The 15,224-nt window shown below is 41.8% G+C and overlaps 1 protein-coding gene across 2 annotated transcripts in view; it reads right to left on the bottom strand.

Moving 5' to 3' along the window:
- Positions 1 to 15,224, bottom strand: part of LOC134870905 (caskin-2-like) — a 109,407-nt gene that overhangs the window by 86,937 nt on the left and 7,246 nt on the right. Inside the window, exons 2-3 of one of the 2 annotated variants that reach the window (XM_063893421.1) lie at positions 11,224 to 11,251; positions 10,781 to 11,110 (exon numbers count right to left, since the gene is read on the bottom strand). In XM_063893421.1, the coding sequence (XP_063749491.1) occupies positions 10,781 to 10,874 (94 nt within the window). In that variant the 5' untranslated portion in view covers positions 10,875 to 11,110; positions 11,224 to 11,251. Of the gene's footprint in view, positions 1 to 10,780; positions 11,252 to 15,224 lie in introns of both variants that reach the window. The other variant, XM_063893422.1, reaches the window with a different exon arrangement.

Here is a 15,224-nt window from a genome sequence, read left to right as displayed (position 1 = left end):
TAGAAACCCGACTCACTGCAGGGCTCCTCTTTATTTCCACAGTCTGTCACATTGGTTTGCTACTATTTGTTGGTTATTAATATTCATAAGATACCTGGGGGAAATGAGATTGTCCCAACTGGACAATCTGGAATAATCATTATAGTTGGATTTTAGTATATTTTAGCATATTGCAAAATGTTCCTTTTATTCTTTGAGGATTTAAAAACATATCTATTATCCTTGGACTATAAAATCATCTTTATTATTGGAATTTTATCTGAATGGCAAAAAGGTTTAAACTAATACACAACAAATCTTTATTCTATGATTTTCACATCAAAATGATCTAAGTGTGTCTTTGGCAGAACACAGGACCCCCAAACCTGAACATGTACAACACAATCCAATCCTCCTGAAAGCAGTATATGACAACACAAGAGCATGTGCAGCAATGTGTTTGACTGTCTGCTTGGGAAGGTGATACAAATCCTCATGGGTACCGTGCAGAGTTCTGCACAAATCTGTGGAATCAGAGGTACACACTTAATTTCTATACAATACCTGTTGAAAACTGGGCCAGAACTGGAGGTATTTATTATATTTGCAGCGGATGGAAACTGGTGAGGGATCAGGTAAATTACTTCTAAAAGTAACTCAGGCTCCAGAAAGCTTTTTCTTCATCTGTGTGTAAGAGCACACTTAAAACTCCCAGGTTTAGCAGCGGAACATACAGTGCATGACCTCAGCTGCAAATGATCCAGCCACCAGAGAACTACGGGGAAGTCTGCCGTTTAGGAGAATCCACTCTTATGAATTTGAAGGAAAAGAGAAAAAAGTGCTTAACATAACCTTGTGTTGTTCAACGCTATCTAAATGAAACTCATGTCCACAATGATCTAATTAATTCCATGAAAAAAAAAGATAAAATCTGGATTTTCACTTTTTAACAATGAGAAAAGAAAGACATAGCTCCTTCCAGCAACACCTCCTTGAAGCATTACCTGGGGTAAGAAACCATGAATCCTTCAGAAAGACGGTGTGACCCATGCAAACATATCTGGAACAATCTAACCAGGAACAACTACTACTCATCTCATGTTCTTTAAGACTCCATGCATCTATGATCAACCATCTAAAAACAAACACATTGATTAAATGTGTAGCTGTCGCTGAAAAGGTGTGCCAATTTATTTGTTGCATTAATATTTTTGTATATTATTGTCATGCAATATTTTTGGTTTAAGGTAGTTTTATGTTCTTATTCTTTCTCTATTTCATATATAATTAGGTTAAATGTGAATTAATAATTTGATGTGTAATAATGACGTAATGACGAGTACAGGAAGTCTTGTGATAAACGTAATAAGTAGTTGGGAAGACGTGCTTTCAGTCTTTTGGACCTGCGCTGCTCATGGAGCAAGATGTGTGCAACAGTGTGTCCGTAAAGCCTTAGCAGCTCCTGATTTTCCGGTCAGAAGGCGCACACGGTATGAAAACTGTTTTTTCTGTACATTTTATGTTTAAATAGTCTGTAAGATTTCATATTTAAGTTTCATGAAGGCCACATGGATATTCACGGACTGTAAAAGATATTGGCCTAAGATATTCATTTGTTTGGAAGATGACGATGTTAAGACTGTTATATTTATTTCATTTCAGTTTTTCACGGTGTTTGGTGTTTGGTGTACTTTGTGTCTGAAGACATTAAATATCCTTGGAAAAAATAAACATCACTCTCATTAAGCATCAGTCGATGCGTGGTTTAATTCTGACCAGAAGAAGAGCGTCAGGGGCAGCTACAAAATGTTAAAGGTCACCTATTATGCAAAATCCACTTTTGCTGTCATTTATATATAGATATGTGTCCCCGGTGTGTAAAGAGACTCACAAATAGTCAGAAAATACAACCCTCTTTCTTTTCCTCCTTACCCACATCTCCACAAACAAACTGATCCAAATTTGCTGTCCTTATGACGTAATACCAGAAATATGGGCTGGCTTTACATTGAATTCCTGGCAACGTCCTGCCCATATGACACGTCCCAACCTATCGTCCCCCATATGCAGTCAGCGAGCTGAATCCCCTCTGTTTTGGAAGTAATATGGTCTGTGTTTACATCGCTAACACTCAGAGCTAACGCTGTACTGGACAGACTATGTGTAATATAAAGGTCCTGTCCTTGTGGTAAACTGAGAGAGACAAACGTTTGAGCTCCATACTGTTTCAGAAATAATGCTGGATGTGGTTTGGAACATAATATGTCGTTTAATCACGGGAGCATTTAGCTGAGTTTCTCCCGGTAGGAAACTCTCTTCAGAGGAGAGATCATGACGCTCAAAAGGGGCGTGGCCAGCAGCAGCTAGTTCATTTAAAGCTTCAGTCACAGAATCAGCACTTCAGGAACAGGGATGAGATAGAGGGGGATGAGGCATGCTACAATGGGGTATCTGTTTGGTATTTTGGGCAACACACTTCACAGGCATGTTTTGCACAGATATGGCCCTATAATATATTGTTCAAATATAGCATAATAGGAGACCTTTAACCTAAGTCTTTTGAGATATTCCCGTGTCCATCTCTTTCTTTGGGGCGGCTGGGGATCAGGAGCTAAAGACAGTCTGATAACCAGAAAGTCGGCAATGATCCTGTGTGTGTGTGTGTGTGTGTGTGTGTGTGTGTGTGTGTGTGTGTGTGTGTGTGTGTGTGTGTGTGTGTGTGTGTGTGTGTGTGTGTGAGAGACACATAGAGTAAAAGCTCTGCAAATAGTCCCAACAGTCCAGAAGTGGCTCAGTCAGTAGGGGCTTTGACTGGGAACCGCCGGTTCAAGTCCCCGAACAGACTTGAAAATATGGAAGGTGGACTGCTACTTGGAGAGGTCCCAGTTCACCTCCTACGACCTGCTGTGGTGTCCTTGAGCAAGGCACCGGACACCTCCAATCCCCCCCTCCCCATTGCTCCCCGGGCGCTGCACACTAGCTGCCCACTGCTCCTAGTACTAGGATGGGTTAAATGCAGAGGACAAATTTCACTCTGTGTGCATGTGGCTAATAAAGAGGGTTTCATCCTCCGATTCTATCTATCTTCTATCAACACTAGACAGTTAAATGAGAGAAATTACAGAAACCTTTCCCTATTCCAAAAGCATGGCTAATACTAAAGAGAAAAAGGACACAGGTTCACTACGTGTTCACCAGCCTGAGGTTTGAAAACATTGCGTATTTGTTGCTGAGCTGATCCTGTACAGCTGTGGACTGTCACATACTTTTCACAATTTCCATCCCACTAAGGAGAGTAGTTTACTTGAGACTCCTTTTACATTCTACTCTCTAAAATAGAGACAGGTTCAAGATGAACTTAGGTTTGGATCCAATTATGTTTTAAAATAGTGGCGGTTCAATAGCCTTATTGCAATAGTAAGGCCATTTCTGCCGTGGTTAAACAACAAACAATAACATCTATTTCACAAAGTCTACAGTTCCTACTGAGCCCTCCAGCTACAGAGCTAATGTGTTAATGATTGGATCTTTGCAACAGTATAAGGACACACTATCCTACATGGATGGAAAATTTGTTCAACTCTTATTGAACCATAGCAGCAAGAATCAATACGCTGTCGTCCCCATATCATGTGAACATAAACGTGCAGGTAGAGGTGCAGGGCATGTAGAGGCAGATTGGTGACACCATGCACCAATCAGAGCTTGTTTTGTAGTAAGAGGAGAAAAGGTTGTTTCGGTAAGGATGAGTACCAGACTCAACAACGTGCAGCCTGGAGCTAGTAATAATAGATAGTTATGCTAGAATAAATGACACTGTCTGTTGTAACCACACACACTACTTAATTCCTTGCGTAAAAAGCCTAAGCAATCCTAGACAAGCTACCCCATCTGCCAGGGGAGAAGAAGGCTCAGGATTACGGTGTGTGTGTGTGTGTGTGTGTGTGTGTGTGTGTGTGTGTGTGTGTGTGTGGGTGTGTGTGTGTGTGTGTGTGTGTGTGTGTGTGTGTGTGTGTGTGTGTGTGTGTGTGTGTGTGTGTGTGTGTGTGTGATAGTTGAACTTGAAAGCAGTTCACCCTATCTGGCTGCTACCCGACAGTCTGGCTATTGAAGTAGAAGAGTGATTAGCCCAGCTAGCCTGTTGGCTCATGGGCTAACTTCAACCTGCTGCTGCTGCTAAACACTCAGACCACTACAGGTGAGATGACACAAAAAGTGGAAGAGTTGAAATAAAAACAGTCATTCATGTGTTTGGTAAAATGCAACACACATTCATCTGCACACTTTATGCACAAACACAGCCCTTCTTAAAACTCTTAAATGTAACAGACATCTAATCCGACACAAGTCCAGATGGGTTATCCCTAATTCAAGGTAAAGAGATGAAGGAAGCCTACTTAGAGTGTGTGTTAAAGAAAAGGCACTTGTTGATCTGCAAAAAGAATCCAAAGATTTTTATGAAAGTAAATAGTTCAACCTTTTCAGAAAATACTGAACCAGGATGTGCTAGTACCTAGCTTAGCATTCAAAAGGAAGCAGTGATTTTTTTTTCAGAAATCATGTTATAATAAAGAAAAAAAACTACTGCGCTGCTATGGTCGGTCATTTGCACTACTGTTTATATTTCTACTGTTGCAATATATTCATCCTCATCCATTTTGAAGTGATTGTTATTTAGTTTATATTGACTGTTGTGTCTTTTATTTATGCTTCTTAATAAGTACATACACCGATCAGCCACAACATTATGACCACCTGCCTAATATTGTATAGGTCCCCCTTTTGACCCGTCGAGGCATGGACTTCACTAGACCTCTGAAGCATATCCATTAGAACCTGTAAGTTGCGTTGGGGGACCTCCATGGATTGGTCTAGTTCATCCAGCACATCCCACTGATACTCGATGGATAGAGATCTGGGGAATATGTAGGCCAAGTCAAAACCTTGAAGTCGTTGTTGTGTTCCTCATCCTGCTGAAGGAGGTCACTGCCTTTAGGGTATACCGTCTCCATGAAGGGGTCAGCATGAGCACCCTGACTGGTCTGCAGCTACGGAGCTCCAAACCAACAAGCTGTGGTTTTCTGTGTGTTCTGACAGCTTTCTAACAGAACCAGCATGAAATGTTTGAGCTACAGCAACTCTTCTGTTGGAGAGCCCGAACGGCATCCGAAGGAACTTGAACAACCAGGGGATGTATGGGCACCTGGTGGTAACCACACACCAGGTCCACCTTAGCAAAAACAAGCTTTCCTGCAAGGTGCGCCGAAAAGTCACACATTAGTGGTTGGGTGTCGTTGCGTCGTTGAGGCGGCAGTAGTCCCCACACGGGCAACAACCACCATTCGGCTTGGGGATTAAGTGCAGAGGGGATGCCCAAGGACTGTCAGCGGCGGATGATACCCAGGCGTTGCATGGTCGAAAACTTTGCCTTCGCTACCGCGAGTTTGGAAGGGTTCAACCACCGGGCCCTTGCATAGACTGGGGGTCCCTCAGTGGTGAGGTGGTGCTCGACCCCGTGCTTGGTGGTGGGCGCAGAGAAGGTGGGCAGCGTCAGGTCTGGGAACTCGGCCAGCAACACAAGGCACATCTCCGCACCTGACAAGGTTGTATGCCGCCTTGCCACGTGTACATGCAAGGGAGGAAAACGTTAAGGCACCAACCTTAAATTTAAAAGATACTTAAATAGTATGTAAATAGTTGTATTGCACATGGTTCACAGTGTATGAAATATTGGACGGCAGACAACAAAGTGCACTATGCATTGTTAAAGTACGTAGTGCAAATGGTGAGTGTTTGTGTGGCACTCACAGTTCAATCAGTGTTTGTGTGTGTGTGTGTGTGGGGGGGGGGGGGGGTTAGCATGTTCACAAGCCTGATGGCCAGTGGGTAGCAGCAGTTTGTCAGTCTCTTGGTCCTGGATTTCAGACTCCTGTAGCGCCTGCCTGATGGCAGGAGAGTAAAGCGTCTGTGCTGGGAGTGTGTACTGTCCCTGATGATGTTGTGTGCTCTCCTGGTGAACCTGGTGGTGTAAATGTCCTGAAGTGAAGTGAATTACTTATGGAATTTTGCACATAACAATGCGATTAATAAATCGCAGAAAATCATTCAATTAAAAATTGTAATTGTTGCCCAGCACAAATTATTATATAACATTACTGATAATTAGGAGAATATACTTTAAAAGAAACACTAAAACCAGATTTAATTAGTACTTGAACTTGCATACTTGAAATGTCTATGCCTGTGTACATGCCTCTGATTTTGCAATACATTGTTCTTAGGGTGGTTGGTCGTTGGTGCTCAAACCTAACACATCAGACACGTGATTATTCATTTGCATTGTAAGTATTGTGACAGTGATGGTGTTAAGATGTGCTAATCACAACTATGTTCTGAATCAGCCTGCAGATTTAGCATGGCTTATTACTGGTATGTGTGTTGCAGGGTGGGAATTTCACGGCGGCCATGACGGCCACGGCCTTCATTGCCCCTCGGTCTGGCCGTGATGACCCGAAAATAATTGTACGTCCTACGGTGGCCGTTGTGCCCTGATACTGTTAAAATCTCGAAATTGCTTTAAAAGTGTCAGAGCGGTGGTCTGGGCTCTGAACTGCATCAGTCCTTGTAGCTTGGATTGGTTACGCGCACCTCACATGTCATTCAATCATCATTGCAGCGTCTCGCTATAAGAATACAAGGAGGCCTTGTGTCTCTTTTTGTCCATGAATTTATTCACTTCTGAGACAGTTTACTGTCGTCCGGAACCACGCCAAAACAACAAAGAAGAACGTTAATTATCACCCGCACACACATATACCGTTAGCTCTCTCATAGCATTCCCCCGTCTCTCTCTCTCTCTCTCTCTCTCTCTCTAGGAACCTCCCTTCTCCTCACCCAGTGGCGTTTTTATATGTACAAAACTGGTGGGGCACGAACTTAGATATATAAAGGCTTTTTGTACCTTAATACATGGAGTAAAGAGCGCTATCACAAAGCAAAACTTAACAATAACAACAACCGTGATGCCTCAGCATGAAAACATCAGACTGTAGGAAAACACAGACACTCGTCACCATGGTTACAATAGCAATTGATCCATCGATACATAAATTATACTTTCGCTCACCAAAGCTCCAGTAGATGGTCAACTTCTTTCATTTTCTGTTTGTATTATTTACCGCTGGTGATGTAGTCTAAGCCCTCTCGTCTCCTCTTCATAACTACACTTTTCAGCTCTGACTTAAGAGATGATGTTTCAGTGGGGCTGCGAGCGCTTTGCTCCACTTGTGATTTATTTTTTACCGCACACATTGAATGAAAAACTACTCTATTCAATGCGCAGTGTAGTAAAAAAGTAATTTGTTTTCCATATCATTCATGTGTTTTTATTTTCAGAAAGTTAAGTTGTTTATTTGTAAGCTCCAAATCCTAATTTTTCCCTAAATGGCCTTTGTGCCCTGGCATGTGGCCTTTGTGCCTTAAAAGAATTTGTGACACAAAAGGCCAAATGGCTTTGCCCCTAAAATGACGAAATTCCGAGCCTCGTGTCTTGCCAATATATTATGTACGGATCAAATAGCTGGCATGATAGATGTTTAAATATAATCTTTTCCCTTTTGTCTCAACTGTTTTTCCATTTGTCCATGACAAGCTAACCTGCAGGCCTGTATTTACCTAGTAGAGGAGGAGGCAGGGCTGTGGCTCAACATTAAAGCAAGCATGTGCTGCAACAAACACATTGTAATCATGAAGGCCTTTGAATAAGCTCCATTCTCTCATGGTCCCCATCCAGGCAGGCCAACCCCCACTTCAGTCTGAGGCAAGAGTGTGTTAGAGGAAGACACTTGGGGCAGGAAGACTTTACATTTCAAGATGTCCCTCCATAGGCAACACAAGGCACAGATGAGCAGTGTGTGACAGTTTGTCTGTGAGCCTGTGATGTGTCAGCTTGCAACAGCTAAGCAGAAAGAGGAGGCTGTGGTAAGACCTCAAACTGACTGAGCACCACCCTGTTGTCAGCAGATGGCTGATCGGAGAAGTAACCTCCTCTCTCAGCTCCCTGTCCATCAGCCTTAGAGCCATGCTTATCCCCACAGGGATGCACAGTTGTCTCTATTTTGTCCAATGGGGGCTATAGCGTTAGACTCGTCAGTAAACCTTGAATTAAAGAAATTAACTTTTTGTTCACTAATTAGTGCTACACTTAAAAAATGGAAACGTTGGCTTTAAATGTCATGTGTGTGCTCCCTGCCATGAAGTAAGTTGTGAGGTATGCACTGTTACCCGACACTCAGTGTGTCAATGTTGTAGTTCCTCACTGTCACACTGTTAACAAAACACAACGTACACACACACACACACACACACACACACACACACACACACACACACACACACACACACACACACACACACACACACACACAACCCCTTCATGTGTCTACCCCATGACCCCCAAGTCCCCCTGCCACTACCTCCAGTTAAAGAGTTAAATCCATGTTCAGGTTCTCCCTCCTCCATTTGCAGCCCCAACCCGGCCCAAGGCTCAGGCTGGAGCTTGTCCAGCATGTCAGCCTGACACAACACAGCTTTAGAAAGCACCTGACCTGCAGAGGATTTGTTCCTGTGTATAAGTTGTGTTTGTTATTAAGTGTCACAATGAGGTCCCAAAACATTCTGAATGTAATCATGATCTCTTTTTGTCTTTTTTATCAAATAAATTCCAAATTGTGTTTGGTTAATTTCATAATTTTTAGATGTTGTGTTACACACACAATCTAGGGACCACGACTGTCCTGTAAGTTGCTGTGTTTGCCGGCGAGGGTCCAACTTCATTTAGCAGGTGACCTCTTTGATAAACACACCACTTGGTTGTTCTGATACACATAATGTTTTATGAATGTGTATCCTTTTCCCCCTTTTATTTTTGTATTTGTAAAAAATCTAATATCTATGTATTTATTTGTATAAATATTGAAGCATTTTTTACGTTTATTAATTATATTGACGACTGCGCAGATTTTCAAAAACAGCTGGTAGTTTACAAAACTGCAGAGAACTCTTGGCCGTTATTTGATGTTCATGAACAGTAGCACACAGCATTACAAAAGTGTACAATATTATTTTAAATATGTGTGCCAAGCAGCAGTGGCTGTGTGTGTGTGTGTGTGTGTGTGTGTGTGTGTGTGTGTGTGTGTGTGTGTGTGTGTGTGTGTGTGTGTGTGTGTGTGTGTGTGTGTGTGTGTGTGTTTGTGTGTGTGTGTGTGTGTGTGTGTGTGTGTGTGTGTGTGTGTGTGTGTGTGTGTGTGTGTGTGTATGTGTGTGTGTACGTGTGTGTGTGTCACAGGCTTTTTCCTGACAGCACAGCTTTTTCCCAGAGTTTGCCGTACTGATGAAAAGCTCAGAGTAGATAACGTCACGAAGAAAGACTTCAACTCCACAGCATGATGGCCTTACTTCCTCGAGGCTGGATAAGGGAGAACCGCGTCATGTGCAACAATATTTCTGTAAAGAGCTCGCTTGTTGCATGACTTGGAATCTATGCAAATAAGAACATCTGAAAACCCACCACATCCCACAGAGCGAGGAGCTGCAGGGGTCTGTGTTCAGGAGATTAGCCAGTGCTGAGCCGCAGTTTCTTTTTGTCCCTAACCTGACTCCTGTCCGCAGCTGAACCTCAACTTGTGGTTCACAAACAAACTGCTCTTAGTTAAAAAGTGACATCCCCCCTCCATTAGCTGTGCCTCTTCTTACTAAGTTCTATTTCATCCTGGAAACAACCAGGAGCAAATGTAGTGAAGTACATTTACTCAAGTACTGTACTTTGGGGTACTTTTTATTTTATGCTACTTTGTACTTCTAGTCCATTACATTTTAGAAGCCAATATTGTATTTTTTACTCCACTACATTTATTCAACCACATAAGTTACTTTATATATTCAGATTATAGCTCATACTATTGTATACAATTATAAGTAAAGATATTAAGCAGCAGTATATAAGGGAAATAAAATTAGCTTCACCTTTACCAGCTGTCATGAACACATTACTGCAGGAATAATCATAATCCAGTCATTTAATATACAGTATATGATTCTGAAATGAGAAATAACCCACAATAACTAGGCTACTTTATCTTTTTGTATTTAAATATATTTTGATGCTAACACTTTTGTACTTATACTCAAGTAAGATTTTGTATGCAGGACTTTTACTTGTAACAGAGTATTTTTACATTTTAGTGTTTCTACTTTTGTTTAGTTTTTTTCCAATGTTTTTTTATTGAAGAACAGGCACAATCATACAGTCACACTTGAGACAATGATCTTCATCCATTTTCATTTTTTTCAGGAACAACCCATTACCACCCACCATTCCCCACCCATACCACCCCACCTTGAAAACCTGTAGGTATACAAGTTAAATCAAAGAAACACATTGATTCCACGATCAAATATAAAAAATAAAATTGAAACAGTGACAAATAATTACATTAATACAAATAAATAAGTAAAATAGCAAGCAAAAACAGATGAATAAATAAAAGGTATGAATAAGAAAAAACAGGAAAATAAATAGAATCAAATAAGTTATTTCCCGTTACTAGGTTGGGAGTGTTTGGAGGTTGTCAAAATAGTCTATCAAGCATTGCCATTTCTTATAGGTGTTTCTACTTTTGTAAAGTAAAATATCTGAGTTCTTCTCTCAACACTGGAAACAAAACTCCCAGGCCCACTGCACAGAACAAAGACAGAACACAAAGGTGTGTAACCCCCTTGCCCCAGAAAGTTGTGTACTTACTGGTTTTGCTGCACTTGACTTTGGAGAGAAGTTTGTGTGCCAGCAGAAGATCTCCAGTCTTCACGGCCACCAGCAGGTCCTGTTCTTTCCCCATGACTGCAGCCCTGACCACAGACACAGGGTGCTCACAGTCCTCCGCCCAGGTGGCTTTTTGTCTTCAATATTCTTTCAAGTGAACTATTTCAGCAAACATTTGTCAGCAAGCTAACAGGTAGCTGCTGAATCCATAGAGGGCTTAGTAGCATCTAGAGCGAGGAAGGTGAACTATTCCAGGAGATCACTTTCCTCCTGTGTTCCGGGTCTGGCTCCATTCACTCTGATGGGTGCAGGCTGTTTGGAGGTGAACATAGATATGGAGTTACAGCAGGACTTTAGAAGTTTAGTTGCCTGCAGTTTGTGCTCATGGTCCGTCCATATGAACCTGAAGGCATCAGCAGACCAACCTGCCATGAGAGAGATGCAGAGAGAATCCTAGAAAAACAGACAAGAATCCCTTTGAGCCTACAACTATTTAAAAAAGATCTTTCATGAAAATGGTAGCCTCTTTGTATCCCTGCCATTGTCACAGTTATGACCTTGCTGTTCTTTCACCATACGGGTGTGTAGGACTGGTTATCAAACCTAAATACTTTGTTATTGGACAAAGTGGCAGCACTAAATATTGTTCTTGTTATTTGATCAAAAAACAAGAGATTTAAATCAGAATTTTGAAATGGCAGACTTTTGCAATAATGCAATGTTTTTGTATGGCTGCACACAGGAAATTACAAACAATACATTTTTTTTTTTAAAGCAATAAATTAACTGATATGAAAGATGAATGCTATCAGGGTTAGGTGAAAAAAAAGGAGTAGGCAGCCCGACCACCTCCTAAAGACGATAAAAAGGCAGACACTGAAACTCGACTCGAGGACATCACGGAAGACCAGATAACTAGCAAGATGCTAACCCAATTGGAGACTAGCCGTGATGAGAGCCAGATCTTAACAGCCATACAATCCATGAGGATTGATTTTTCCGTACATCTATATGAAGTAATTTCCTCCAACCGAGAGATAAAAGAAGCTATAGGGACATTTTCTGAAAGACTCGCAGAGGCAGAAACCCACATTAGCACAGCGGAGGACCAGATCGCTTCGATGGCAACCCTAGCCAGGGGTCGGATAGAACTAGACCACAGATTCTTTTGGTGAGATTCCTGACATATCGAGACAGAGATCGGGTAATGAAAGCAGCACGTCTGAAAGGCGATATCACAGTTGAGGGTAGCTGTGTCATGTTTTTCCCGGATCTTTCCACTGAAGTCCAAAGACGACAGAAACTTTTCGATGGGGTGAAACAGAGTCTGCACCAAATGCGTAAGGAATATGTTCCCAGCAAAACTACGAATTCTACACGACAAAAGCTGGCATTACTTCATTTCCCCATCACAAGCTGAGGAATTCATCTGAAAGATGAAGGTCAACACCAATTAGGACGTGCAGAAAAAAGTCATCAGCTGAAACGCGGCACGTAGGCCTTTCAGAGAACTCTGACTGAAAGTAACCCGACGTTGATCGCTGAAACTGTCCTGGTAAGCTTTAAAGTAGGCTACGGGCTTGGAGGTTAGACGTTATCTGCCCTCTCAGGCTACTAATGACAGACTAACAGGGTCACAAATGAACATTGTATTCTCCATCCATAATATAAATATGTGTATCGTCGGAACGAGCCCCGACACTTTTCTTTCTTCTTTTTTTTTTTCCCCTTTCGTAATACCAGCTACTGGTTGCTTACTGCTCCTCAAGAGGATCAGACTTTGGTCTAATCGGGATCCCGGAATTGGGAGGGAGGGTGGATCTGCGTGTTTAGTTGCACAGGGTTTAGGCTAGGCCTACTTGTTGTTGCCTCGTTTGGGAGAGGCCCTTGTTATTGTTTCCTGTTGTATTTGTTTGTTCTGAAGGCACACTTGTTACGTTATTATAAGGCAGGGTTGATAAGGTGGTCGCATAAGCTTAGTTCACTGTCTTCATCATGAGTGGTCATACTAAAATAAATATAATTTCATGGAACGTTAGGGGTCTTAGGAAGTTGGTGAAATTAAAACAAATAATGTCTAGGTTGAAGCAGCTCAAAACACAGATAGCTTTTATTCAAGAAACTCATTTATTTTCCAGTGAATATATTCCATTAAAGAGAAGGAGGCAGGGTCAAGTCATATCTGCCTCATTCTCCTCTCAAGCAGGACGGGTGGCAATACTGGTACACTCTTCAGTGCCATTAAGGGTTTACAATACCATACAAGACTATGCAGGCAGATTTGTTATCGTCCAGGGCTCTTTACTAAATCAAGACATTAATTAAGTATATCTACAGTGGGGCAAAAAAGTATTTAGTCAGCCACCAATTGTGCAAGTTCTCCCATTTAAAAAGATGAGAGAGGCCTGTAATTTTTATCATAGGTATACCTCAACTATGAGAGACAAAATGAGAAAAAAAAATCCAGGAAATCACATTGTAGGATTTTTAATGAATTAATTGGTAAATTCCTCGGTAAAATAACTATTTGGTCACCTACAAACAAGCAAGATTTTTGGCTCTCACAGACCTGTAACTTCTTCTTTAAGAGGCTCCTCTGTCCTCCACTCGTTACCTGTATTAATGGCACCTTTTTGAACTCGTTATCAGTATAAAAGACACCTGTCCACAACCTCAAACAGTCATACTCCAAACTCCACTATGGCCAAGACCAAAGAGCTGTCAAAGGAGACCAGGGACAAAATTGTAGACCTGCACCAGGCTGGGAAAACTGAATCTGCAATAGGTAAGCAGCTTGGTGTGAAGAAATAAACTGTGGGAGCAATTATTAGAAAATGGAAGACATACAAGACCACTGCTAATCTCCCTCCATCTGGGGCTCCACGCAAGATCTCACCCCGTGGGGTCAAAATGATCACAAGAACGGTGAGCAAAAATCCCAGAACCACACAGGGGGACCTAGTGAATGACCTGCAGAGAGCTGGGACCAAAGTAACAGAGGCTACCATCAGTAACACACTACGCCGCCAGGGACTTAAATCCTGCAGTTCCAGACGTGTCCCCCTGCTTAAGCCAGTACATGTCCAGGCCCGTCTGAAGTTTGCTAGAGGGCATTTGGATGATCCAGAAGAGGATTGGGAGAATGTCATATGGTCAGATGAAACCAAAATAGAACTTTTTGGTAAAAACTCAACTCGTCGTGTTTGGAGGAGAAAGAATGCAGAGTTGCATCCAAAGAACACCATACCTACTGTGAAGCATGGGGGTGGAAACATCATGCTTTGGGGCTGTTTTTCTGCAAAGGGACCAGGACGACTGATCCGTGTAAAGGAAAGAATGAATGGGGCCATGTATCGTGAGATTTTGAGTGAAAACCTCCTTCCATCAGCAAGGGCACTGAAGATGAAGCGTGGCTGGGTCTTTCAGCATGACAATGATCCCAAACACACCGCCAGGGCAACGAAGGAGTGGCTTCGTAAGAAGCATTTCAAGGTCCTGGAGTGGCCTAGCCAGTCTCCAGATCTCAACCCCATAGAAAATCTTTGGAGGGAGTTGAAAGTCTGTGTTACCTAGCGACAGCCCCAAAACATCACTGCTTTAGAGGAGATCTGCATGGAGGAATGGGCCAAAATACCAGCAACAGTGTGTGAAAACCTTGTGAAGACTTACAGAAAACGTTTGACCTCTGTCATTGCCAACAAAGGGTATATAACAAAGTATTGAGATGAACTTTTGTTATTGACCAAATACTTATTTTCCACAATCATTTGAAAATAAATTCTTTAAAAATCCTACAATGTGATTTCCTGGATATTTTTTTCTCATTTTGTCTTTCATAGTTGAGGTATACCTATGATGAAAATTACAGGCCTCTCTCATCTTTTGAAATGGGAGAACTTGCACAATTGGTGGCTGACTAAATACTTTTTTGCCCCACTGTATATGGTCCTTACAGTGATGATGCACAGTTTTATAACAACCTGTTTCTAACTTTGTCAACATTACATGGCCACATCTGTGTGGCAGGAGACTTCAACTGTATCCTTAATCCTAAACTGGATAAGTCATCAGCTGTGGACACCTCACATATGCAGAGTAGGAAGGTAATACAACACTTTATGAGTGAGTTAAATCTTTGTGATATCTGGAGAAATAGGAATCCTTCCAGACGGTAATATTCATGTCATTCTACTACCCATAACTCTTATTCCCGCATAGACTCCTTCCTCATTTCTAAGCCTATGATAGCCAATGTGAATGACTCAGTGTATAAAAGTATTGTCATTTCAGATCATGCGATACTACTAGTTAATTACACTGTAAAGGCAGCTACCAAGGGTCCTACTGTGTGGCGATTAAGCCCACGATGGCTACATGATAAGGAGTTCTTAAAATGTGTTGGAACCAATATTGATGTTTACGTTAT

This window comes from Eleginops maclovinus, chromosome 10, assembly GCF_036324505.1.
Source record: "Eleginops maclovinus isolate JMC-PN-2008 ecotype Puerto Natales chromosome 10, JC_Emac_rtc_rv5, whole genome shotgun sequence".
NCBI lineage: Eukaryota > Metazoa > Chordata > Actinopteri > Perciformes > Eleginopidae > Eleginops > Eleginops maclovinus.
The sequence above is the reverse complement of the archived record's forward strand: the minus strand, read 5'-3'. Positions and strand labels throughout refer to the sequence as shown.